The following is a 24,185-nucleotide window of genomic DNA, read 5'->3' as shown; positions in this document are numbered from 1 at the left end:
AGTAACTGCAGTATATGTTAAGAAAACGCCAAATGTATGAATGGAGGCAGAACGCAGGCATCATATAATGTCCGGAATATGATCTGGGCCACCGTTTCTCCTGCAATCCAAGATCAAGGCCATTCAAATGGCTGTGATTTTGTCTTATATGTGTCACTCCTAAAGCTCCCAGGTCGCCTATATTAGATCACACGAAATGTTGCGCGTGGATCTCCGTTCAAAAAAAGAAAGAACGATTTGAATTGCTCGTGTAATTCATTTGAAACAAATGAAGAAACTATTTTTTAGGTAAGTTCCACGCACACATGTCAAATCACATCCAAAGCTGTTGATAAAATAACACATTAGAAAGTAGGACACACCGCTTGCGCTACAGATGTCATGTGACTGCAACACTTGACTGCAATTGGTCATCTCCTCGTCCGTGTTTATTTCCGGAAGTTAGTTGGCAGAAGCAGGCTTTCAGTCAGAGGCGCTACAGCTTAATTTATCAACGAAGCGACAACTGGTAAAGATTGTTTCTTATATTGACTGTATAGTCATGTAAAGAGAGCCAGACTGTCTCTTCACTGTCAGGTGGAATTTGTTGCTTTAACGTGTAGCCAGCGTTAGCTGTTAGCTTCTGTCCTCCTTAGCTTACGTAATGGCTTTTCTTTTCTCACCCTGTACAGTGTTCCCACCTTTCCGCCAATATGGTGTGTTTCTAAACCCCCTGTGATGTTTTTCTATCGCTCTCACCGCTTTTAAAGCCAACTTGGGTCGTATACGAGCCATTCGGAAAGCTGCTAACATGGTCTTGCTTTGTATTCTTCCCTCCCCAGAGATCGCTTTATCAACAGAATGGCACACTGGTTTCACAGAAACCCACTCAAAGCGACGGCGCCTGTTTCGTTTAATTATTATGGCGTGGCGAGTAGCATCCCGGCCAACAAGATCTGCAAGTATGCCACTCTTGTGCTGTAAACAGTGTGATGTTACTGAACTGTGTCATCGTAATTGTTGTCCATGCGTCATTCTTTTATGGTGCGAGGCTTGATATCTAACAGATTTATCTAAATAAAATCATTAGAATGTTTAATGTATTCTGTGAAAGCCTTAAAAACTAACAGTGTTATCTGTTGTTCTCAAACAGTAAGAAACAGAACACGAATGATAATGTGATAATGATAATGCATTGGCATTATCTCTGTTCTGAGAAGGTTGTTTTCCTCATCTCACCTATGTTGAATTATACTTTGTCGATGAGATTTCTGAGGAATCCGTGTACTTGTTTATCCTCTCTCCTCCAGTGAGCTGAGGTCAACCAGGGCCAGACTGTTGGAGATGTTCACAGATGTTACCTGCAACCAGGAAGTCATGAAGAATGCAGCCGATGCATACTTCTCTCTCCTACAAGGTACTGTAGACTTTCCAGAATTTCGCAAATCATTCCAACCAGTCTGTTGTTGCCGTGTGAATTTTTTTTTACCGTTGATGACATTTGTCTTCCATCCTCTTACTTGCCTCCCGTTTCTGACAGGTTTCATCGTTTCTTTGGATGGAACGACACAGGAGAACAAGATGCGGTTTATCCAGAACTTTAAATGGACTGACACTTTGCAAGGAAATTTGCCAAGGTAGAATGACACCAATATTATTCCAATGTTTATGCTATCTTGATAGTATGTATGTATGTTTTTGTCTGATATTAAGACATGATCAAATTCCATTTCAATTGCAGTTACAGTGACTGTCGAATTAGTTGACATTTAATCTGAAGCTCAAATGGCCTTCAAGGGTTTGCTGTCTAAAACCATTTTGAATTGAATCTGTTGCCCCAGTGCTCAGCAGGATGCCATCTTTGAACTGATCTCCATGGCCTTCAATGTTGCCATCTGGCACACCAAGTTTGCCTCCAGAATAGCAGGGAAAGAAGAGTACGTCTGTATTTTCCAAACATTTTGAATTTGATCTTAAATCTGATCTTTTTTTGGTAACCTATGTTACAATGTTTGTTACCTTTAGTGTGACTGAGACAGAGGCAAAAGATGTTCATCGGAGCCTGAAGGTTGCTGCTGGAATTTTTAAAACTCTCAAGGTAAGATCAAAGGATTCAGAATAAAGCTCTGAGTAGTTTTGTGCCGAAAAGAACACCAAGCCTAGCAATGTGAAGCAGGTGTTGCGCTCCTTATCTGGGGAACAACGTATCTTCATCAGACTAGATGTGGAGAAACTTAATGATAATAAAACAACAAATGTTTCGACCACTTAATTGACACTATCTATTGATATTTTTATCATAATCTGTCCTCAAAACATTTATGTGCAGTACGTGTATGTCACGTAAAAACTACGCAATGAAGATGAATGAAGATTACAACCATAATTTACTGGAAAAAGTCCGGTAAAAGGAATACATTCTTTTTATTCTACAGGAGGCCTACATCCCTCGTCTCATCACCCCAGCTGAAAAAGGCAAAGATTTGGAGTCCAGAGTGATTGATACGTACATCATCCAATGCCAAGCAGAAGCACAAGAAGGTGAATGGTTCAAGGATTGTATTTTTCTGTCTGTCAAAAAAAGTGTGTGTGTGTATATATATATATAATAAACAAAACATTATCTCCCATTTCCTGCAGTGACCATCGCCAGGGCAATCGAACTAAAGCACAACGCCACAATCGTCGCAGCATTGTCGTACGAGACTGCAAACTTTTACCAAAAAGCCGGTGAGTGTTATTTATTTTGTAAGCATAACATATATAGGTGCAAATTAGCATGTGTCACGACTGACAAACAAAAAAAAATACAGTGGCACCAGTAAAGGTCCATGGATCATTTGGTACCGGGTTGCAAAAGAAATAATTATTTCCGTTTTATGTATAATCTGAGTTTTAATAATCTTTTATTTTGAAAAACCTTTTATTTTGAAAAATGACAGGATTCTCTTGGTTAAACCTTGGTCACACAGAGCCAAAATGTAAGCCACAAGCTCGCAAAATGAGTCAGAAACAGCCGTCTTTGGAAAGTTTCTTTGCGAGGAGGAAAAGGCTCAGTGAAGAGACAGGAGAAGAACACGTTCAAATGGTCAAACGTAGACCGGTCCGCGGTGATAAAAAGGTCGGGGACCACTGCTCTACAGTACTTTGCTGCTGAGTAGAAATCAGCTTGCATTGAAAATAGGGGGATGAAACATGAACCGAATGAAAAATAGAATGAGGAACTAACAGTGATGATGCTGTGATTCCTGGACAACACACTTGTGCTACATTGTGCTGCTAAATATAGCTCATGAATCTGCATCTTGTGTCACCAGATCACACCCTTCACACCTTGGAGCCAGAATGCAGTACCAAGTGGAGGAAGTATCTGCAGCTGAAGCAGCACTTTTACATGGCTTATGTAAGAGCATCCTTGCTGTGTTCAGTATAAAACATCATGCAGAAGTATCAAGCACCTTTCAGCCACAAAAAAGGGGGCATTGAAAACATTGCTGCTGCTTATGATATTCTTCTCCAAATGCAGGCGTACTGCTACCATGGACAGACACTGCTGGCAAGTGACAAGTGTGGCGAGGCGATTCGATCCCTCCAGGAGGCAGAGAAGTGTATGCATTCTGTTTAACTTGCCATCTAGTTTTTTATGTTTAGAATCAAATGCTGACCCACTTTAGTTTCACAGGCCTCTGCATCTGGATGTAAACTATCATCTCTTGAGTCCTCCCAGACGTCACTTGCCCTCCTGTTTAATGGCTGGATTCCATTTCTCATAACACACGGCCATCTTTGTTTAGGTTACTCTCGGGCCGAGGAGCTGTGCAAAGAGTATCGCCAAACCAAAGGACCCGGAACCACAGCGAAGCCATCGGAGCAGCTCTTCTTCCGCAAACTGGGCGGCCTCATTAGAAACACACTGGAGAAGTGCCAGAGAGAAAACGGCTTCATGTAAGTGCATGTCAGCAAATGCAGGCACAGAAATCCTCCCATCCTGTTGTTGCTCTTTAGACAGGATCATGGACTCTGAGAGGGATTAAGTTAAGCAGCTGCTGTTTAAACAGAGCTAATTGTTAGGGATCTTCTGCTGCTCTCATGTCACGATGCAATGCATGATCTGAATAATGAGACAGATGAAGAGTCTGACCAGGAGATTGTTCTTGCAGTAGTTTATCTGTCTGCCTGACTGTGAACTTACTCCTCGTGAACATATTTCAATGACATTTACAGGTGTTGATCTCGAGTTCTGTATGGTTTAGGAATCAGAATCATCATTCACTTTTATGATACATGTCTTGCTGCTGCTCTGGTGCCAAAACTAACAGATGCAACTGTTGTTGTTGGACCACATGGTCTTTGGTTGCTCTATGATCAAGCTCTGACTGTGAGAATGTTGCTCAGCGTTGTGGTAAGGGCCCTGGTCAAATCTTGCATGGTCACGTGGTAAAATGAAGAGGAACCAAACACGTGGTTGCACGTAGGAGTGAGATTTTTCCTCCATTCTCCATGCTTCTTGTTTGGCTTTATTACCTTCCACAGCGAAGTTCAAGTCAAGAACGATGATCTGTCTTTCATTTTTTCTTTTATCTTTATGCGTCATTTTGTTACGAAGCATCTTGTATGGTTCCTCTGGTGTTGTTTTCACTTCTCGTCCTCAAGTCTGTTTGAAACCTTCCCCCAGATACTTCCACAAGGTGCCAGCTGAACCTCCTGTCCTGGAGCTGAAGGCCAGCTACGGGCTGGCCGAGCCTGTTCCGTTTGAGATGCCCCCTCTGAATGAGCAGTGCACTCCTGAGGTCTACGCCACCTTTGACCTCACCAAGGGCCCCAAAAATGACAAAGTACTACGCCCTACATTGAAGATCTTCTGAAAGAGACGAGTCATTGACTGAGCTTCTGCTTGACTTCCAGGCCAAACCTAAAGAGGAAGAGGTGAAGCCGGTGAAGGAGCCGGACCTGAAACCTCAGAAGGACAGCGGCTGCACCATCTCCTAACTCAGCACCGCTGTTCAACATGACACTTCTTTGTAGACATCTATGGGATAAGTGATTCACTTCTTAATCATCCTCTATATTCATGCTGAAGTGTCAGTCACTTTACATCGACCCACAGAGGCCGACAAATGTAATACTGCAAAATAATTCATCTTATTTGCCTTTTAAAACGACATAGTATATGATGTCTGGACTGACATGCTGTAGCAGTATCAAAGAATGAAGCGGACAATATACGGTGACATTAATTTATATTTAAGTTCCAATTCAATTTCTAAATGTACTTCAACATTGTTTGCCTGTTTGGATTCCTACTTTAAGATAAGTATGCGATGTTAAAAAACATCATAGTCGACAACAGTATGAGGCGTATGGCAAATGAAGGAATATATTTCATTTAAATCAAGTTTTTATATTAGTAAGGCATTTGCCAGGCTGGTTCACTCTCATGTGTTGCCATGGCGACAGATGAGTCATCATTTTTATTGAGTTATTCTGGGATGCCTTCAAAACAGTGATCGACGCGAAACAATCAAGTAAAACATTGTTTACGACTTCAAAATGTTTTCTACACATTATTTTATTTACTCTTGCTAGTTCAGAATGATCTCTCAGTGTAGTCACATGTGTGTTTGTGTTAATCACCTGACCTGACTTCTCCATGGTATCAGCGACACAATATTTAGCCACAAGAATCAGGTACTCTACCAGACAATATACACTCTTGCACTGTGTGAAAAACACTTGCCTCGCACTCCGCGCGACTCTTCGAACCTGCTTGCTAATTTTGAAGGCGGGAGTTAAATGTGTCAGGAATCTGGCTGCTGCCTTGTTTATCTTATCCTGTCATCTGTTTAGCAGTGGGGTGTGTCCGACGTCATGACGGTGAACAGATCCTGCAGCCTGTTATACTCCAATGTAAAATGTATATCAAAGAAAATAAAGGACAAAACACAGTTCCGCCATGATATTTTTTCTGATCGGCCTGACAGAGCCACATTTAGTTTTTAGTGGTGATTGTTAGGGGATTCATTCACAGCACTAAAGGATCTGAAAGTCAAGTGATAAAGGCATGAAGAAACAGAAACATGCATGTTTTAAATATTAAAGTTTAGAACATCATACTTTTTTTCTTTACATTTAAGATGATGATCACTTTTTATGTTCGTTCAATGTTATAACATGGGTGTGTCCACCAGATAGTTGGGATCTGCATTATTCTTGTCCTTAAAATGAGTATTTTCTCACCTAAAACGTCATAGCATTCGAACTAAAAATGAAATACACAAGAAGTTGTGTTGTGGTCGAGGCCACTGAGACTTTGAGGGCAGAAGACTGAGACCAATTTGAGTGCAGAACAAACTATTAGTTGGTTCCAACGACAGCATTGAAATTCTTGATTTATTTAGAAATGTATTTGAGAAATAAATGTGTCTATGACTTATAAACGTATGCGTCTGTATTTCAGTTTGCTCTCTGTCTCGGTCTGGCTCTCCTCATTGGTCTCTGTTTCGGGTTCGGTGGTCTCAACTACAACACAAGTTGCTGAAGTGGAAGATGGTGTGATGACTTCCGCACCAGAAGAAGAACCATAAATGATTTATAATGTGTTGAAACAAATGAAAAGCACCACTTTTGGCTGATGCATGTTTAGTGTGAGAAGTGAAATGTAATGTGAATGAAGGTCTCGCTCATTGTTTGGTAGTAGACACTGCAGTAGTTGAAAAACTTCACCTCTAAACTCTGCGATCTGCTGTCATAGCCATTACTGACTGATATGGTCCATGTACTTGTCGCTGGAGTGGAGCACTTGAGGTCATCCAAATGAGGAACACAAGAATGCCAAATTTGTGACAATCAAGCTCCACATTCTACATGCAGATCAAAGTCCTGCCCTTCAGCTTCAGCAGTGCAACCACCTTCCGCACATCGATTAGGGCCGGCACTTCTGGATTTAGCGTCTCAGGTTTCAGGACTGTATCCTGTAGTTGTTTACTTTTCATGACACTCAGCGATGACGGACACACGGAGAGTGTAACATGAAGACGGATCGTCGCTGACTCTTCTGGGATCTACGAGGAAACATTAGTAAGCAAGAGGCATGATCACCAGCTTCCAGGAAGTAAGTTTATTGAATGTTCTCACGAGAAGAAGAGAGAAACGGTGATGTGCGGGAACTTTCAGGAAGCTGTCTTCGGTGGCCCCGATGTTACCAAACAGAAGAGGTTAATCCACTTCTCCAGTGGGGAGGTGATGGTGGAGGATGAGGAGGACGAGCAGCAGGCTTTAAGAGGCTACAACGGAGACCATGCGAATAAGGTGAGAATACGACGTGAGAGATTTGATAAGCCACAGCAAGTCATGTGTTGTTCTCTTGAAGCTCTCCAAGGCTTCGTCCTTCAAGCGAATGGCCTTGCTGGTCGGGAGGATGTCGCTGCTGAGTAAGACTTTCTTATCACTTGAATATATAGTTGGAGGTGATGGTTAAGATTGCTCTTAATTCTGTGGCAAATGATCTGTGCAAATAAACGTGAGTAAATACGTAACAAAATATTTCAATAAATAATCTAATTTGTCAAAAATACAGCAGTCTAAATATAAACAATAAAGCAAAGGTGGTGTTTTCTGCTTCAGCTGGAAGCATCACAATCTCACCTGAAGTGACCTTGCATTGCAGTTCATGTCAAACTTGAGGCCCGTGGGCCACATGTGGCCTGTGACAGACAAATGTACGTCCTGTGAAAATCATAATTTCACGTTTCATATTAGCAACCAATCTGCCACACACACCTCAGAACTCTAACTGTGCTGCAACAGTCGAAGCTTGTGTAACACCAGTTTAACACCACTTCCCAGCCTGTGATTTTGTTGGCGAGCGTCTGACCGGTGCTCTCGGTCTGACCGCGGCCAAATACCAGTACGCCATCGATCAACACGACCGCGAGCAGCAGGTAGCGCTGACACTCGTGACCCTGAGACAAACTTGCTTTTTTAAACAGAGGTTCTCAATGGGTTTCAGGCAAAACGCTTTGACAGAAGTTACTCGTCGGAGGCAGAGGAGGAGAAAATACACCTGTCGCTGATGGGAAACAGGAGACATTATGGGGCAATAGAAGAAAGGCCGTGTTCCATGGAGCTGCAGGAAGTGTGCGACAGGGAGCTGATGCCTTCTGCAAGTGTCAATGGTGGCTACCAGTGTGATGAAAACTATTTTGAATAAACTCATTATTTGTACTGGACTGGCGTTGTTTTAGAAGTACTAGTGTAATGTTAAATGTTCGTGGATTTTTTTATTTCCAAGGGAAAAAAAAAAAAAAAGCAATCGACGAGGATGGGATTCGAACCCACGCGTGCAGAGCACAATGGATTAGCAGTCCATCGCCTTAACCACTCGGCCACCTCGTCACTGTCGACATATGGGGCGTTATCGCGAGATTTCAATGTGACATCCCAGCAGCGTTTGCGGTTGTGAAATTAGTTTCTGCCAACAAGTGAGACGTTTATTATGAATATGTGTTGCCGACGCACTATGCGACGGTCAAATTCCGGTCAGATACAAGACAAAAGGTGTTTCTCCATTTTTCATTTGTACAGCCGTGTGTAAACTCGCGGATACGTCTTAAGTCAGTTGTTAAGAAGGAACTAAATAGCTGAAAAAATATTATCAGGTGCCGCGAACCGCGTCGTCGGTTAAAGTAGAACGCGTAAGTATGATAGGATAGTACTTTTATAGCGCTGAAGTTTACTTTTTTTTTCCTTCCTTTACAAGGGACAAATGTTTCCCTTCGTTGCATTTAACTGGTGCATTTCACTGGAAGGTTCCGAATATGAAAACAAGAAGTGGTTTAATCCAAAGTTATAATGAAATGGATTTTAATAAACGTGTCTACTCGTTTATTTTTTCGGAAAAGTGCATCGAGAGAACATGTGGAAAGAAAGAAAGGTGGCTGACTGACAAAACTGGAGACGAAAACAACATGGAGGACATGCAGTCGATGTGTGTGTCATGTATTAAAGGTGTTCTGCTTGTGAGATGTTCCAGGAGGAGGCTCCCACCTGGGAAGAGCTGGAGGCCCATCATGTTGGCTGCTGCCCCTGTGACCTACTCTCTGATAAGTGGTATAAAACAGGCGGATGTGAAAGTTTCAGTAGGGGACACGTGCTGAACGAAAATTAAAGGCAAAGTGGAGCTTTCTGAGCTTCGTTTTTGCTCTTATTTCCTCCTAATCTGCATTTTTTGGCCCTTCACTTTTACATGGTGGTGCAGTTTTATATCGAGGTCCTTGGGTCACATGTGGCGCACCTCTCTTCAGATGCAAAACACTTTAATAGCCTGCACATTAATGAGTAATGTTGTTGAGTCAAAGTCCCGCAGTAACTTCTTACAGCTGTTGTAAACCTTGACAAGATATAAAGGTTGAGTTGAGCCAAAGCTTCATTTCCTCGTTGTCACTGGAGGATGTGGAGGCTCTTGCTGTGGTGTGGACTGGTGGCGCTGGCTGCTGGTGTAAGCATCTCTTCTGTATTATGAGTCAAAGTGGACGTGATTCCGTGGATAACCTGTGTGCTAACCCTGCAGATCCCGCTGTCACCTGCGGTGCACGGTAAGTTCCTGCCGTCACCTGATGCTAGAAGGCCTGTGTGAGCTGTGAGTCTTGTTTGTTTCAGAGGTCTATGAGAACGGCGAGGATGAGAATCCGATTCTGAACCTGGGTGAGATACATGCTGTGATCAAACCGGACTAGATGGGTGACATGTGACTGTCTCTCTGCAGGCTCAAAGGAGAACCTGTTTGAAGGAGACATTTTGGTTCCTGTAGGTGATATTTTGACCCCAATTCTCACTTGCATTTTAATAACCTTCTTTTTTGTTTGTTTAAACTTAGAAAGGAAAGAACGCGCTGGTAGACACAAAGTACAGATGGAAGTTCCCGATTCCTTACATCCTGGGTGATGATTTGGGTAACTGCCTCTTATCTTCAGTGATAAAGACGCGCGATAATGCTGAGGCTATAAACGGTCAAATGCTGTCCGACAACTGATAATGATCAATGCTTACAGCAAGGTAACTTGATGGTTGAAATATAACTTGATAATCTTCACCCTCTGAGCATCACAACAGAGCGTGTGCTGACATCAACATGTTTGCATTGGACAATAACACTAACGTATTTTCTGCGCAGATCTGAACGCGAAGGGCTGCGTCCACCAGGCGTTCGAGATGTACCGGCTCAAGTCTTGCGTTGACTTCAAGCCGTATGAAGGAGAGAAGACCTACATCAAGTTCGAGAAGCGAGGCGGGTACGATGGGAGATGAAACTCTTCTACTTAATAACATCCCATAGTTATGTATTTATTAAGATTAGGGGTGGGATTAATTGCAGTTTATTGATTTAAGAATATATCCCACAAGAAGCCACCTTTTTCAATTTGAATGAATTTGGTATATTACTGAATCAAATAATGGTCCCGCACATACATTTAAACAACAAAATATTGTTTATTTTGCATCAGTTTGACAGCAACACAATAAATCACGATGGTGGCTATATTGAAGTTTTTATATCACCTTATTTAAACTAAAGCTCTTTTAATGTCTTGAAAATATTTGTCTAAGAATTTCAATTTTATAAGAATTTCAAAGTACATTCAGTGTAGTGGAGACCCTGGTGACTGTGTAGTGAAAAACATCCCTGAACAAAAGCACAGACTGCTACTGTACTGTATATATATATATATATATATATATATATATATATATATATATATATGTCGTCTGAGGAAGGTTTTCCACCCTGAAGCAGGTTTAATGCAGCGGAAATATAGAGAGGCCACAGTTGGCTCTTGCTGCGAAACACTGCATTGCTGTTTATATATGACGCATGAAGCCACAGTAGAATACCTGCTCATATCTGTCAATATCTGACCTGTGTACCTGGCACAGGTGCTTCTCGAGCGTTGGCGACCAACAGACGGGTCAGATTCTGTCTCTGGGCTCAGGCTGCGATCACAAGGCCGTGATTGAACACGAGCTGCTCCACGCTTTGGGTTTCTACCACGAGCAGTCGCGCTCCGACAGGGATGACTACGTCAACATCTGGCTGGATCAAGTCACCCCCGGTAACTGACGGAGTTTATTCATGTTGTGAGTCACTTATTCAAGGTGTCTTGCTCCAGGGCTCGAGCACAACTTCAACAAGTATGAGGACGACTTCATCACAGACCAAAACACAGCCTACGACTACGAGTCCATCATGCACTACAGGCCCTTTTCCTTCAATAAAAACCAGTCCATCCCCACCATCACCACCAAAATCCCAGAATTCTACAACATCATTGGCCAGTACCTGGACTTCAGTGAGATGGACACGCTGCGGCTCAATCGGATGTACAACTGCTGTATGTGCGCTACACTTGCGGCAGGTGCCGCCTGAGTCCGCCTCTGTTTATTGACTTTCTTCCAACTTTCAGCCAATTCCCTCACTCTGCTGGACCAATGTGCCTTTGAGCAAGCCAACATCTGCGGGATGATCCAGTCCGCCACCGACGATACGGACTGGGTCCACACCATAGGCAGCGAAGGCGCTGAAGATCACACGCTCCTGGGGCGATGCAGAGGTCAGAGTTCAACACGGACACATCGGGAGAACTCGGACGTCAACATTTTGTTTTTTCTAGATGCTGGTTATTACATGTACTTCGACACGGCAAGCGGGGAGGCGCAGGAGTCGGCTCTGCTGGAGTCTAGAACGCTCTACCCGAGGCGGGAGCTCCAGTGTCTGCAGTTCTTCTACAAAATGACCGGAGCGCCGAAAGACCGGCTGGTGGTGTGGGTCAAGATGGACGACGGCACTGGCAACGTTCGGCGGATGAAGAAAATACACACCATTTATGGTACTTATGGTACATTTATGGTACTACCATCAGCAGTTTATTCATATTTCCTGTTCTCCCAGCCGATTCTGATCCCACATGGAAGATCGCCCACGTCCCTCTGGAGGTGGGCGTCAAGTTCCGCTACGCCTTCCAGGCGGTGCGTGGCGACCCAGCAGCATCCAAGGGCGGCATTTTCCTCGACGACATCAGCCTGACGGAAACCCGCTGCCCCAACGCCGTGTGGAGGATCCAGAACTTCTCCAAGATCATGGAAACCGCCGACGTCGACACCGTCCTTGATAGCCCTCGATTTTACAGCCCCGAGGGCTACGGGTACGGCGTCCGAGTCAAGCCCCGCTCAGAGTACACCGACTACACTGGAAACTACGTGGGCCTGTACTTCCACCTGCTCAGCGGGGAGAATGACGGAGTGATGCAGTGGCCGGTGCTCAACAGGCAGGCCACTTTGGTAGTGATGGATCAAGACCCAGACATCAAGCTGAGGATGTCCACTGCCCGCAGCAAAACCACGGACATGAGCACGGGTAAGCTACCCTTCTCTTCCTTCCCCACAGTCACCTCCCCAACCAAAATATTCTCCTGTATGAAGCCAATGGAAGCCCGGAACTTTGTCCTGAGATCAAGATATAAATGCTCATGCGCTTCAAGTTATTTCGTCTGGACTGTATTTGTCACTTGAATTGGCAATAGTTGAGTTTTTTCACAACATGTTGGTGTGAATTATTGGAGTAGTACTTCAGCGTCTTCTTTATTGACTATGTACCAGTCTGTCCTGGTGAAGAAAGAGCTGCAGCTCAAGGCAATTGTTGGAGGCTCTTCTCCAGCAGCTCCAGAAACTGTGGTGCCTCAGGAATGGCCTGTTAGATGGGCATGGAAGCACTGAATGGCATCAGTTCCCCAGCAGCATAAACTGAACATGTTGTTTTATTTGTGACCAGACTCACTTGGAACTCTGTTTTGGGATGACCCGTCCAAAGTGGGGTCCTTCGACCCGTCCTGTGGGTGCTACAGAGGACAGTCATGGGGATGGAGAAACTTTGTCAAGTACTTCGACCTTGGGCGCCGTAATTACCTGAAGAACGACGACCTCATCATTTTTGTTGACTTTGAAGGCAAGTACAGCAGTGGAGTTGGTTTCTTTTCAGACCTGGATACTAACCTGGCGTCTTTCTCAACAGACATCACGTCCTTGATCAAAACTGAAGTTCCAGTCAAACCTGCTGAGTAAACCCAGGCTGGGATTGAAAGGAACTCAAAGCTGAAAATGAAAGTGTGCAGGTGTTTATTTTAGAGCGCCATCTGCAGTGCAAGTGTGTTCTGAAGCCCAGTGTGAGTCACTGTCATGTGTGTCCTCAAGGTTTTGACAGGGTTTCCTCCTGTGTGAATGTCTCACATTGCTTTCTTGTGCTGTAACTTATATTCATTCTGGTGTTGACTAAAGTTCTGTAAACCACTGAGTTTGTTACGACTTCATTTTCCTGCTGGTCCCACTGCAACTGAACATTCGAGTAAGAGCTCATATTCCAGTTTCACCCCAGTGTTGGTCAGGTCTAGGAAAATAAAGAGACGACGCCACCAATTTCTAATTCAACAATTCAATCATATTTTCTGAATACAAAGATAAATAACCTGCCAACACACAGATCTGCTACATTTTTTATGAGACTGTTTCCAGTTATACATCTGAAATATCCACAAGCGCTGAGTTCTTGTACATTTATCGTGAGATATATATACAAATATCAAAAGTGTTTCGGCTACGACAGATTAGAAACCATTGTTATGAGTTATGAGTTTCAGTGTTCAGTTTCATCCATGGTTGGTACAGACGTCTTTATTTGTCCTTAACGTGTGAAGTGAGGGTGGAGGTCGATGACAACTTGCTGTCTCCTGTTGTCTTCTTCTGCAAGAAGAATTTGTGACAGTGTTGGAAACGTTTCACGTTCCATTAAAGTCAGTGACACTGCGAACTCACCACAATGATCTTCCACAGTTCCTGCCGTACCTGGCGAGAGAGAAGCAAAATGGAATTGTTAGCAGTGACAGCGATATTCTCTCATTTGGGTTGTTGACCACTAGAGGCGCTGCTTCCTATTGACCACCATTACATACAGTTGATGCTGTTATGTGCGAAGATAGTGCCTTAAAATATTTGTGAGTGTCAAATACTAGGTGTTTATATTGGATAAAGAAAAAAATGACGACATTGTCGCTATATAAGTGAATCATGAAGGTAAATCTCACACCTACCTTTTGCTCTAAAACACACCCAGTGATCAAAATAAACACACCCTGGAAAGAAGAGCAAAAACTGCGTCAAATATTCAGAAAATCCATGTTGCCGGGTCTTAATAAATTACAATTTATACAAATGTTCCTCCTGCTTAAAACATTAATGGATTTATGGAACTCTTCTAGTGAAGTGTTCAAACTGTCTTTCCCAAGATTTTGCTCCTTTTGTTTTGGATAATAATCATAATAATAATAATAATAATAGTACATTGCATGATGTGCTCACAATTGCAACTTCTTGAAAATAAATCTCATCCCTACACTGAGTTGTTGCCATTTTATTGGTCAAACATGAAGTGTGTGACTCCAACTTGTCAGTAGTTCGAAAAGCACAAAATACTCCAATATTTGAAGTGAATGCTTGGATATTTGCGTGTACCTGGAAGGAGTTGAGGATAGTGAAACTGTAGTTGGCCACTGTAAACGCATAAGTGCCTTCGTCCAGCAGCAGCAGGAAAAACCCAATGATCCACGTGACTCCGAACACTGGCGTAAGAATAAACATGACCTTCAGGATTCCTTTGGCCGTCTCCTTGTCGTCCGACTTGCTGCTGTCGGGGGCCGACGTCTTCACCAGAGTCACCACCACCACTACCAGGGAGAAGAAGTTTGTCAGCACAATGGTTCCCACGGGGATGAAGAAGGCGTGCACAGATCCGTCGAGCAGTGCTTCAAACACCAGCCAGCAGGTGTCGCTGTCGTAGTAGGGTTTGTCTGTGTACTCGTAGTAAAGGTAGCTGGTCCCCACGATGATGACTGGACAGAAATATCCGGCGAAGCTGGAGAGGAACATGAAGACTCGCTTTCGGAGCGGGTGGAAGACGAATATGAGCTGGTGGACGAGCAGGACGCTCAAGCAGAGCATCCAGCTGAACATGGCCAGGAAGAAGAGGTGTTTGCATACGGTGAGGGTCAAGCACCAGCTGTCAGACAGGTCTTCAGGAGCGCTGGAGGCCAGGAAGCTGCAGTTGGCCAGCAGGAGGAAGACGGCGATGTTGACCATGGCGGTGTGACGGAAGTGCGACAGCGGCGTCTTGATCACTGCGGACCAGACCAGGAACTCCACCAGGAGGAATACTACCAAGGAGGCGACGGAGAAGCTCAGACCCACAAGCGTTATGGCGTCAAGTTCCTCGGTGGAAACGTCGCTCCTGGCCATGAGGACGGAGAAGGACGTCAGGTGGTTGCACTGGCAGACGGTGAAAGCCGCGTCCTTTTTTTTCAGGAAGCAGCCTGCGTCGGACCACTCCTCCGCCGTGGTGTTCCAGTAGACGCACGTGGGCTTCAGAGAACTCTTGATCTCTGTGGGGAACTCCAGGTTGATTTGCACCGAAGAGCTGTCGTTCTCCAGCGTGGCCGATATTAGAAGGCTGTTCTTCACCGTCCCATTGAAGTTGTTCCTCAGTTTATCCATCAGGTTCTTCACCACCACTGTTTTCATGGTCCCTGAGGTGATGTTCACGCTGGCCTTGGTGTGGAACGCCGAGGTGTTGCAGTCCTTGTTGAAGCAGTATGAGATGCCCAGGTTTTCAGTCATGTAGCCTTCACTGTTGTTGACCTTGATGTTCATCACGAGGTCTTCCACCGACTGAAGGAAAGTAGCTGACATGCGATACACCACGGATGTGTTGATCTGACTCCACGACTGGTTGACCATGTTACTGGCGGCCTCTGCGAAGAACTGTCAGAGACAAAAAAAAAAAAAACAGCGGCCTTTCAATAGCTAGCATGTCGCTAACGGAAAGAGAGGCTCACCGGCAGCAGCTTGTCGTCGAAATCCACGTTCTCGGACGCTCGCGACATGACATTGAGAATTTCGATTGATTCGTCAATGTCGGCGACCCCGTCGCTGGAGTTGGAAAATTCAGAGTTGTTCTTCAATAATTCAAATATTTGGGTGGCTCTTTCCTTTGTCGACCCGAGTCCTGTCAAAAAGATCTGCAAGAGAGTCAGAGCATTAATTATGGATTAATAAAATGGTGGAGTCCAATCCGCACCAGGCGCCAAGTGCAGCCCTTTGCTTGCATTTCTGCACCTTTTTCTGTTTTCCTGAGATTGATAAATAAATAAATCATGTTTAAATGAAAATCTTTTTATGCATCAACATAAATAAAATAATTCATTATCAAAGCATATTTAAAGCATATAATATCATGGTGCAATGCATCATATTTTCTACTTGTCCTGGAGGAATAGCCATATTTTATGCCTGTTTATACATTTATTCCTTATTTATGCCTGTATTTTAACATTTATTCATTTATTTATTTCTACACGAATGTGCTTTGTTTTGTGCATTTGCACATTTACTTATTTACGTATTTCTGTATTTCCGTATTTATTTACTCTACAAAAATGAACAAATGTTAAAATATAGGCATAATTTATTAAATCAACATATACACGTAAATAAACATAAAATATGGCTATTTATTTATGTATTTTTCCATTTCTGCATTTGTTTATTTATTTCTACATCGTTTTATTTCTGAATTTATTTACTTAAGTATTTATTTATTTATTGTTATGTCATTTTTGGTCCTCTATATCACCAGGGCTGAACTCTCGATTCACAACTTTGTACCACAAACAAACTAACCAACCACAAGGTGGCGCCATCTAGCAGTGAATAACACGTACATATACAGTATATCTGTCTGACCTCAGAATCAGAGAGGAGGTTGTCCAAGGCTTCGTTGACGCAGTGAGGGAAGACGGGCATCCAGGCGGTGCCGTTACACGTGCGTGATTTGTACCCGACTCTTCCTGCAGGGCACGTTTTGTTGAACACCGTGTCTCCAGACGGAGTTTTGGGCCAAAGCACGTCGTTGAGCATTTCCTCACTGCAAAATGGATCCCCGCCTGTGAGGGACAGTTTTAGTCGGTGATTTATGAGCCACTACTCTCACTTTAAATATATATAAAAAATAATAATGATAAAAAATAAAAAATAGTCTAAGTACAAACCAAATTTATAGAAACTCAGAGCTGCCAAACATATTTTTGGATCGGGATCAAGTTTTTTCATGATATGTATCACATCATTTCATGATATGTATCATGTTATTTCTTCATAGTATTACGATATTTTCACGATAGTATCACATCATTTCACGATAGTATCACGTTATTTTCACAATAGTATCACGTTATTTCACTATATGTATCACATGATTTCATGCTAGTATCACATTATTTTCACGATAGTATCACGTTATTTCACGATAGTATCACGTTATTTCACGATAGTATCACGTTATTTCACTATATGTATCACGTGATTTCATGCTAGTATCACATTATTTTCACGATAGTATCACATTATTTTCACGATAGTATCATGTTAGTTCACGATATGTATCACAATATTTCATGATAGTATCACGTTATTTCACGTTAGTATCATGTTATTTCACAATAGTATCACGATATTTCATTATAGTATCACAATATTTCATGGTAGTATCACGTTATTTCATACTGTGTATTGTGTTATTTCATGATAGTATCACGTTATTTCACTATATGTATCACGTGATTTCATGCTAGTATCACGTTATTTTCACGATAGTATCACGTTATTTCACGATATGTATCACAATATTTCATGATAGTATCACGTTGTTTCACGATATGTATCACATGATTTCATGCTAGTATCACGTTATTTTCACGATAGTATCACATTATTTCACGATATGTATCACAATATTTCATGATAGTATCACGTTATTTCACGATATGTATCACAATATTTCATGATAGTATCACGTTATTTCACGATATGTATCACAATATTTCATGATAGTATCACGTTATTTCACATTAGTATCATGTTATTTCATAATAGTATCACGATATTTCATTATAGTATCACGATATTTCATGGTAGTATCACGTTATTTCATGCTGTGTATTGTGTTATTTCATGATAGTATCACGTTATTACATGATAGTATCGTGTTATTTCATGATAGTATCACGTAATTCCAGCTTACAACTTTGACAGTTTTTTTTTCCTGCATGGAGTGGACAAGGAAAAAGACGAGCTCTGAGTTTCCGCACCAAATAATAAGATTCATGATAAAAAAATAAAAAAGTCATGTGGTGGAATTCAACAGTTCCAGTACCATAAATGACTGGAACTGTTGTGCTTTGCGATTTCTCTTCTCCCGCGCTGTTTCTGAAAGAGAGCTGGATGACATGCGCAGCGCTGCTTTTGTTGCAACTGATGGGAACCTCGAAGTCGTACAGAAACAAGCCGTCAGACGCTGCGCAGAAGGACAGAAAGGGGATGAGTATCAGTTTGCGACGTGGCCTCGGGGGGGCGCTGGTGTCTTACACTTGTTGGAGATGTGGTTCTTCTTGTCGTCCCTGTAGCTCCACCAGGTCGTGTACGTCTCATTGGTCCTCTGGATGATGGCGCTGACGGCCACGTTGACGCTTTCAGAGCTCTTTTTGGTTAAACAGTCCACGGTCAGCGGCTTGACAACCATGGTGACCGAGTCGGGCAGGAGCGACACCGTCAGCGTCCGCGTGTCGACGTGTCGCACGCTGCCTTGTCTGAACTCACACTCGTAGGTGCCTGCGGGAGAAGCAGAGGTTCTGTTTCTCAGAAGTCCAGACATGAACGGCCCGCCTCTGGCACTCGCCTGCCCACAGGTCCGTCATCTTTTGAATGGTGACTTCCACGCAAGACTTGCCCCACCGACACTTGTAGTCCAGGGTGACCATGCTGCCGTTCTTCAGCTCAAAAGTCTCGTTCCATCTGCTGACGGTCCAGCCGGAGGAGTCAGTCGCCTCACTGAAGGAGCACCTCAGTTTTGGCTGCGACATGTACGAGAGCTTATATGATGGGGCGCTCATCGAGACCAAACCTGTGTGAAGGAAAGGCACTCTGTCATACTTTGTGTTTATTCTTAATCTTTGCTACCATTTTGTTCCGAATGTCCTAAATTGCATCCGCATTTTGAGCTAAAAATGCTACACTCTTTAATCCCTTTGGAGGACAAAACACATCCTTTCTTCTCTCCATGTTTTACTGGGTTAATGGTAATATTATATTATTTCATATATATCATTTTACTTTGCGGGAACTCAACTTGACTGACCACCATGATAAACCTACTCCTACCTATAAGGGACCAAAAATGACATAATAACAAATAAATACATGTATAAATAAATGGAAATAACAGAACAAATAAATGAATACGTGTATAAGTAAATGAACAAATACTGAAATAAAAAAAATAGCCATATTTTATTCATATTTATATGTTTATTACTAATTTATGCCTGTATTTTATCCTTTATTCATTTATTTATTTCTACATTAATGTGTTTTGTTTTGTGCATTTCTGTTTATTTTTATTTTTGTTTCGAATGTCCTAAATCGCATTAGCATTTTGAGCTAAAAATGCTACACTCTTCAAAGGACAAAACACATCCTTCCTTTTTCTTCATGTTTCACTAGTTTTGTTATATTATTTTATATCAAAAATATATGTATATAATTTTATTTTGCTGGAACTCGTGTTTAGATTTCCATTATTTTCATTTACACCCCCTAGTGATTATAGTCCTAATATTAAGACACTAAGAATGCTCAGTTACCAAAAGCATTTTCGTTATTAAATGTTATAAGAGTAATACATGCAAAAAACGAGTTCAAAAAGAAAAATATTATTGAACTATAATATAAATACCTATAAAATATATTGAAAATGTAAACGTAAAGGAGTGAAAACCCCTAAAATTGTAATCTCAATAAAAGATTGAAAACTCTGGATGGATGTGAGTCGTTGTTGAAGGAGGACGATAACAACAGCAAAACTCATATTTGACTTATTTCCTGCCGGAGTTATGCCAGTTAAGGCAGATATTGGATACATTTTTACTTCAGCATCCTAAACATCAGTTGCTTTAAATGAATCGAGGCTTGAACAAAATGAAAACAAAAGCAAACAGACAAATACAATTTCAATATCAATCCCATTCCACACTTCTTTTGACATTTTTTTCAGCAACTCAGCTGGTCACACTAAACACCAACCTCTGGTGCTGACAAGTACTTCAGCCTCCAGGGTGGATTCCAGAAAGGAGACCACCTCTTGAAGTTTGCTCGTCGGGAACTTGACAACAACTTCTGCTTCAAAGTCGGCAATGGTATCATTTTCTCTACCAAACAACAGATGGAAAAAGTGAATATTATTACTTTTGTTTTTTAAAATTTCTGTCAAGAAAGAATTCCCTTCTTTCTCGAATGATGGAATGTGTATATCAACGATGGACAGTCTTACCTTAACCCAGTGACAACAAGGTACTGGAAGCCATTCAAAGCTCCAAAGCCGTTCTGAAGCTTTGAAACAAACAAAGGATTATTGTGTGAAGACAACACCTGCAGTTATGAGTTCATACTTACCACTGTTGTTTTCTCAGGAGTCCAGGTTGTCGTGTTGAGGATCACTGACCCACTGAGGAAAACTGTTGATGCAAACATGATACTTTGAAAACACAGTAACAATGTGTTCAACAATGTCACAATTTCAATTTGCAATGTAAATATAAATGAATGATTAATAATAAGTATATATTCTGTATACGTTCAGTTTATGCTGAATATAAATTTGGTTTGTTGTAGTTAAACTGACACTACAAATATGAAGGAAAAAAAAATCTGATATAATAAGAAACAGAACTCAGTTTTTGTTCTTAAAAACATTTTTATGAAGTAAAATTGCTTTACGTGATCGGAATAAATTCAACAGGAGGTTTGTTTCGCTTGAATTTGAAATTCAAAGACGTTGAAGAAAGTCCATCACCTATTTCCTTTAGGATGCAGAGCGGTTGGATGTCCATCACATTTGCTTCACACACTGTGTCACGGCAGCAGTCGGCAGTGTAGCACACGGCGTTACTCCAAGTGTAGCCAGAACTACACCTGCAGTGGTAGTCCATCCCAAATATCCTGCATTCTGGACGGAAGGTTAAAACTTTAAATCTGGAGTGGAGTGCTAATCTGAAAGTCCTATTCACTGTGTATTTATATATTCATATTTTATCTTTGGAAAATGTATGAGACTACTGTTTATTTAGCTCACGTATTTGCCAGGTCCTTGCATTCATTCCCCCCATTTTAAGTCTCTGTTTTTCTTCTGCCACGGCGATTAATCACTTTATTGGAATGATATAAGAGAGCTAATATTTTAAAGTCTTTAATTTTCCACCCCTGACTTAGAATAAAGATGAGCTGCAGTAGAAGCTGAAGCAAGGAAGTACGATGCTCAGTAGAACCAAGCCTGAACACAAGTGTGTAAAGGAGAAAGAGGAGGGAGGAGCGATGAAGTTGCGTTTTACATTGTAGATTCTCACTGAAGGCAGCAAAACTATGAATGAAAACATATGGAATTATGCAGTAATGTAAGTGTAATGACTTAAAACATAATTCCATATATCCTGCTTCATGTATTTGATGTCCTCGGCATGAATGTATAATGCGGAAAGTAGTAAAAATAAAGAAAAATACACTGAATCAGAAGGTGTGTCCAAACTTTTGTACAGTATCTGTTGTACTGTATCTTCAAGTACTTGGGGTCAGTCACACAGAGAGCGATGATTTGAGATAAGAAGAGGTGAAGAGGAGAGTGCAGACCGGGCGGAACAGGTGGAGACGACTGTATGTGATGTATGGTTCAGGCACGGCAGCACAAACACAGGAAGCAGAGTTAAAAGAGGTTTTCCATTCAGAGTGACTTACAAACTCTCCTCCAGTGCCCTAATGCGCTCTGACTCTGGCCGCTATGGTAACATTTAAACATGCCTTCAAAATAGCATACAGACACACCACAAAACCGAATATAAAGTGCTTAAAAAAACGAGACGGTCCCATCAGGGAGTGACGGTAGACGGCTGCGATAAATCCATATTCCAAGTACGACTCCTGGTATTATTTGTTTAAAACCTTACTCTTCTTTCCACACTGAGTCTTTTCCCCTTCGCAAAGAAGCGGCTGTTTCCTACTCATTTTGCAAGCTTGTCGGTTACATTTTGGCTCTCAAGTGACCGAGGCTTAACCGAGAGAATCATTTTTCAGAATAAAATATTTTTCAAAATAAAAGCGCCTTCAGACTCAGATAATACACAAAACGGAAATAATTAATTATTTCTTGTGCGACCGTGTACCAATTGATCCATGGACCGGTGGGGTGGTGGTGGTGGTGGTGGGGGTTTGGGGGACCACTGTGACTGTGGTTAATGATCTCGTGCACCCGCAAGATAATCCTGTCAGTCAGGTTTGAAAGTGAAGAGCTGAGCTGTTGTTTTTCACCTGCAATGACAGAGCTGTAGGTCACATTGATGGTGTGGAGAACTCCATCGCTGTCATTCAGTTGAAAGGAGGACGAATCCAGCAAAGACGTGATGCTGAAGGTGTCGAGGGTCGCGTTGCTTTCCACCAACAGCTGAGCAGCGTACCAGCGCTCTACATGGAAACAGTGGCTCAGTCAACTCACTGAGATTTATCAGGTCTTTTCAAATGCAAAACAAAATGGTTGCTCACCTCTGGCGAGAGCCTGAGAGACAAAATACAGACATCCAGATTAGCACTGGCAGAAGGAAGACGCTATGAAGGCACAATACAAATTTGAATTCATCGTCTTGTGTTACCTGGTAGGTGCAAACGGCTCCTATCAGAAACAGCAGAGCCTTGGATGGTGCCATGGTCCTATTGAAGGAAACGGATTCTCGTCAATAGTTGCAAATTCCAAAAGCATATATGACTCATTTTAAGGAATGTTTGAGGAAATACTGTGGCTTTCCTAGTCCTGGCACTGACCCTGGGTGACCTCCTCATAAACAAACATATGTGATCCAGACATAGCTTTTAATCACAGAGTTAAAATGATGTTTTTATTTTCCTATTTTTAGCCTTGAGGCGTCATTTCTCTTCACCACTTCACTCTGAAGAAACACAAACCCTCACCCAAAAACAAACAGATGGAAAACATACATTTTTAAATGTAATTTATTCAAAACAAACCCAGATAGCGGTGGTTCACTTGTTTAGAAATGTTTTCTATTAAAATGAAGGTCAGTTAGAAATGACTCACCTGAAGAGGGAGACGCAGCGAGGAGCAGCTCAGGCCACCCAAAGAGCCGGGGCTGTTGTCCTGGTCCATAAAGCCCACGCCCCATGAAGGAGCCGCGGGCCCTTGAGGGACTCACTATTTTGCAATTTCCAGCGATTTGCATTGATGCCATTTCCAGGGCCATCGTGCAGAGATGAAGATTTCCATCAACATTTGTTTACCAAATGTCTCCTTCAGGAGGTCAACTGCTTGGACCGGACCACAAGACAGCAAAGGGTGGAGTGAGAGGAAGCTAGCATGACGTGAACCCTGAGGTGTGATGCAGGGAGAAGCCCGAGTTATCGCTCACATCATCCCATCCTTCACCAACCCTCTGGAGAATCTTCTTTGATTTAGAATGATGCAAGGAAACTTCGTAATAAAACACGTTCACTTCAAGATTGGGGTGGGGCGACTGCAGATGTGGGCCAAGTCCTGCCTGGGGGCCACATGTGGCCCTTTGAGTGCATTTGTGTGGCCCTTAAGAGAAGCGAGGGAAAAACTCTGAACTTGATCCTGAGGCAACATCCGCAGCGGCAGCGACACCTTTGTCTTCATATATTGATGTGTCCCAGCTCTCATCATTTTTACTTTCCATATGACATTCCCCATGAATTCCAACACCCCATATTCGGTTTCATATTCTTTCAGAAATGCTTGCTTTTTTTTTTTTTTTTTATTTAAATACTTTTTATTGTTACCTGTCCCCAAATTAAACACACTTAAAAACTTATAATTCTTCTTCTTATTCACTACTTTAACTAATCTTTAATACTAAATGTAACCAGTATGTAATACTATGTGTATATCAAGATTATATTGATATATAAGTTTTAAATAAATGTACCTAAAATGAAAACAAAATTGCTTTTTTTTAAACCATATTTTCCATAATTTTATG

The 24,185-nt window shown here is 42.1% G+C and overlaps 4 protein-coding genes and 1 non-coding gene across 6 annotated transcripts; 3 read left to right on the top strand and 2 right to left on the bottom strand.

Annotated features, from left to right (window-relative positions):
- Positions 1-174: 174 nt before the first annotated feature.
- Positions 175-5,924, top strand: brox (BRO1 domain and CAAX motif containing). Of its 2 annotated transcripts, none has more exons than XM_053880812.1 (13): positions 175-288; positions 822-941; positions 1,290-1,396; positions 1,520-1,616; positions 1,821-1,916; positions 2,005-2,077; positions 2,415-2,520; positions 2,620-2,709; positions 3,297-3,382; positions 3,506-3,587; positions 3,774-3,924; positions 4,655-4,814; positions 4,885-5,924. In XM_053880812.1, exons 1-13 carry the CDS (start codon positions 269-271, stop codon positions 4,966-4,968), a joined length of 1,272 nt encoding a protein of 423 aa, XP_053736787.1. In that variant the 5' UTR covers positions 175-268; the 3' UTR covers positions 4,969-5,924. The 2 variants fall into 2 exon arrangements, with proteins under 2 accessions (XP_053736787.1, XP_053736788.1); XM_053880813.1 differs by lacking the exon at positions 175-288 and adding an exon at positions 414-508.
- Positions 5,925-6,045: 121 nt separating this feature from the next.
- LOC128768602 (protein FAM177B) lies at positions 6,046-8,188 on the top strand. The gene is made up of 5 exons (XM_053881569.1): positions 6,046-7,090; positions 7,153-7,287; positions 7,349-7,409; positions 7,825-7,919; positions 7,988-8,188. Exons 1-5 carry the CDS (start codon positions 7,070-7,072, stop codon positions 8,186-8,188), a joined length of 513 nt encoding a protein of 170 aa, XP_053737544.1. The 5' UTR covers positions 6,046-7,069.
- Positions 8,189-8,291: 103 nt separating this feature from the next.
- On the bottom strand, positions 8,292-8,373 carry trnas-gcu (transfer RNA serine (anticodon GCU)). The gene has a single exon. It is a non-coding gene; the product is annotated as a tRNA-Ser (tRNA).
- Positions 8,374-8,441: 68 nt separating this feature from the next.
- LOC128768191 (meprin A subunit alpha-like) lies at positions 8,442-13,312 on the top strand. Its single transcript, XM_053880881.1, has 13 exons — positions 8,442-9,475; positions 9,548-9,572; positions 9,637-9,681; positions 9,743-9,783; positions 9,854-9,929; positions 10,151-10,268; positions 10,912-11,087; positions 11,145-11,366; positions 11,439-11,585; positions 11,646-11,861; positions 11,924-12,388; positions 12,803-12,976; positions 13,043-13,312. The coding sequence occupies exons 1-13, from the start codon at positions 9,428-9,430 to the stop codon at positions 13,090-13,092; spliced, it is 1,803 nt and encodes a 600-aa protein (XP_053736856.1). The 5' UTR covers positions 8,442-9,427; the 3' UTR covers positions 13,093-13,312.
- A 187-nt stretch (positions 13,313-13,499) lies between these two features.
- adgrf3b (adhesion G protein-coupled receptor F3b) lies at positions 13,500-22,877 on the bottom strand. The gene is made up of 16 exons (XM_053881568.1): positions 22,824-22,877; positions 22,717-22,729; positions 22,486-22,638; positions 20,981-21,133; positions 20,581-20,642; positions 20,459-20,517; positions 20,212-20,336; positions 18,809-19,033; positions 18,499-18,741; positions 18,287-18,427; positions 16,819-17,018; positions 15,912-16,094; positions 14,536-15,837; positions 14,115-14,156; positions 13,840-13,869; positions 13,500-13,767 (listed from the first exon to the last, which is right to left on the bottom strand). The coding sequence occupies exons 1-16, from the start codon at positions 22,875-22,877 to the stop codon at positions 13,699-13,701; spliced, it is 3,054 nt and encodes a 1,017-aa protein (XP_053737543.1). The 3' UTR covers positions 13,500-13,698.
- Between the last annotated feature and the right edge of the window lie 1,308 nt (positions 22,878-24,185).

This window comes from Synchiropus splendidus, chromosome 12 (genome assembly GCF_027744825.2).
Source record: "Synchiropus splendidus isolate RoL2022-P1 chromosome 12, RoL_Sspl_1.0, whole genome shotgun sequence".
In the NCBI taxonomy this organism is placed as follows: domain Eukaryota; kingdom Metazoa; phylum Chordata; class Actinopteri; order Syngnathiformes; family Callionymidae; genus Synchiropus; species Synchiropus splendidus.
Note: the sequence above shows the minus strand (reverse complement) of the source record. Positions and strands in the feature narration are given on the sequence as shown.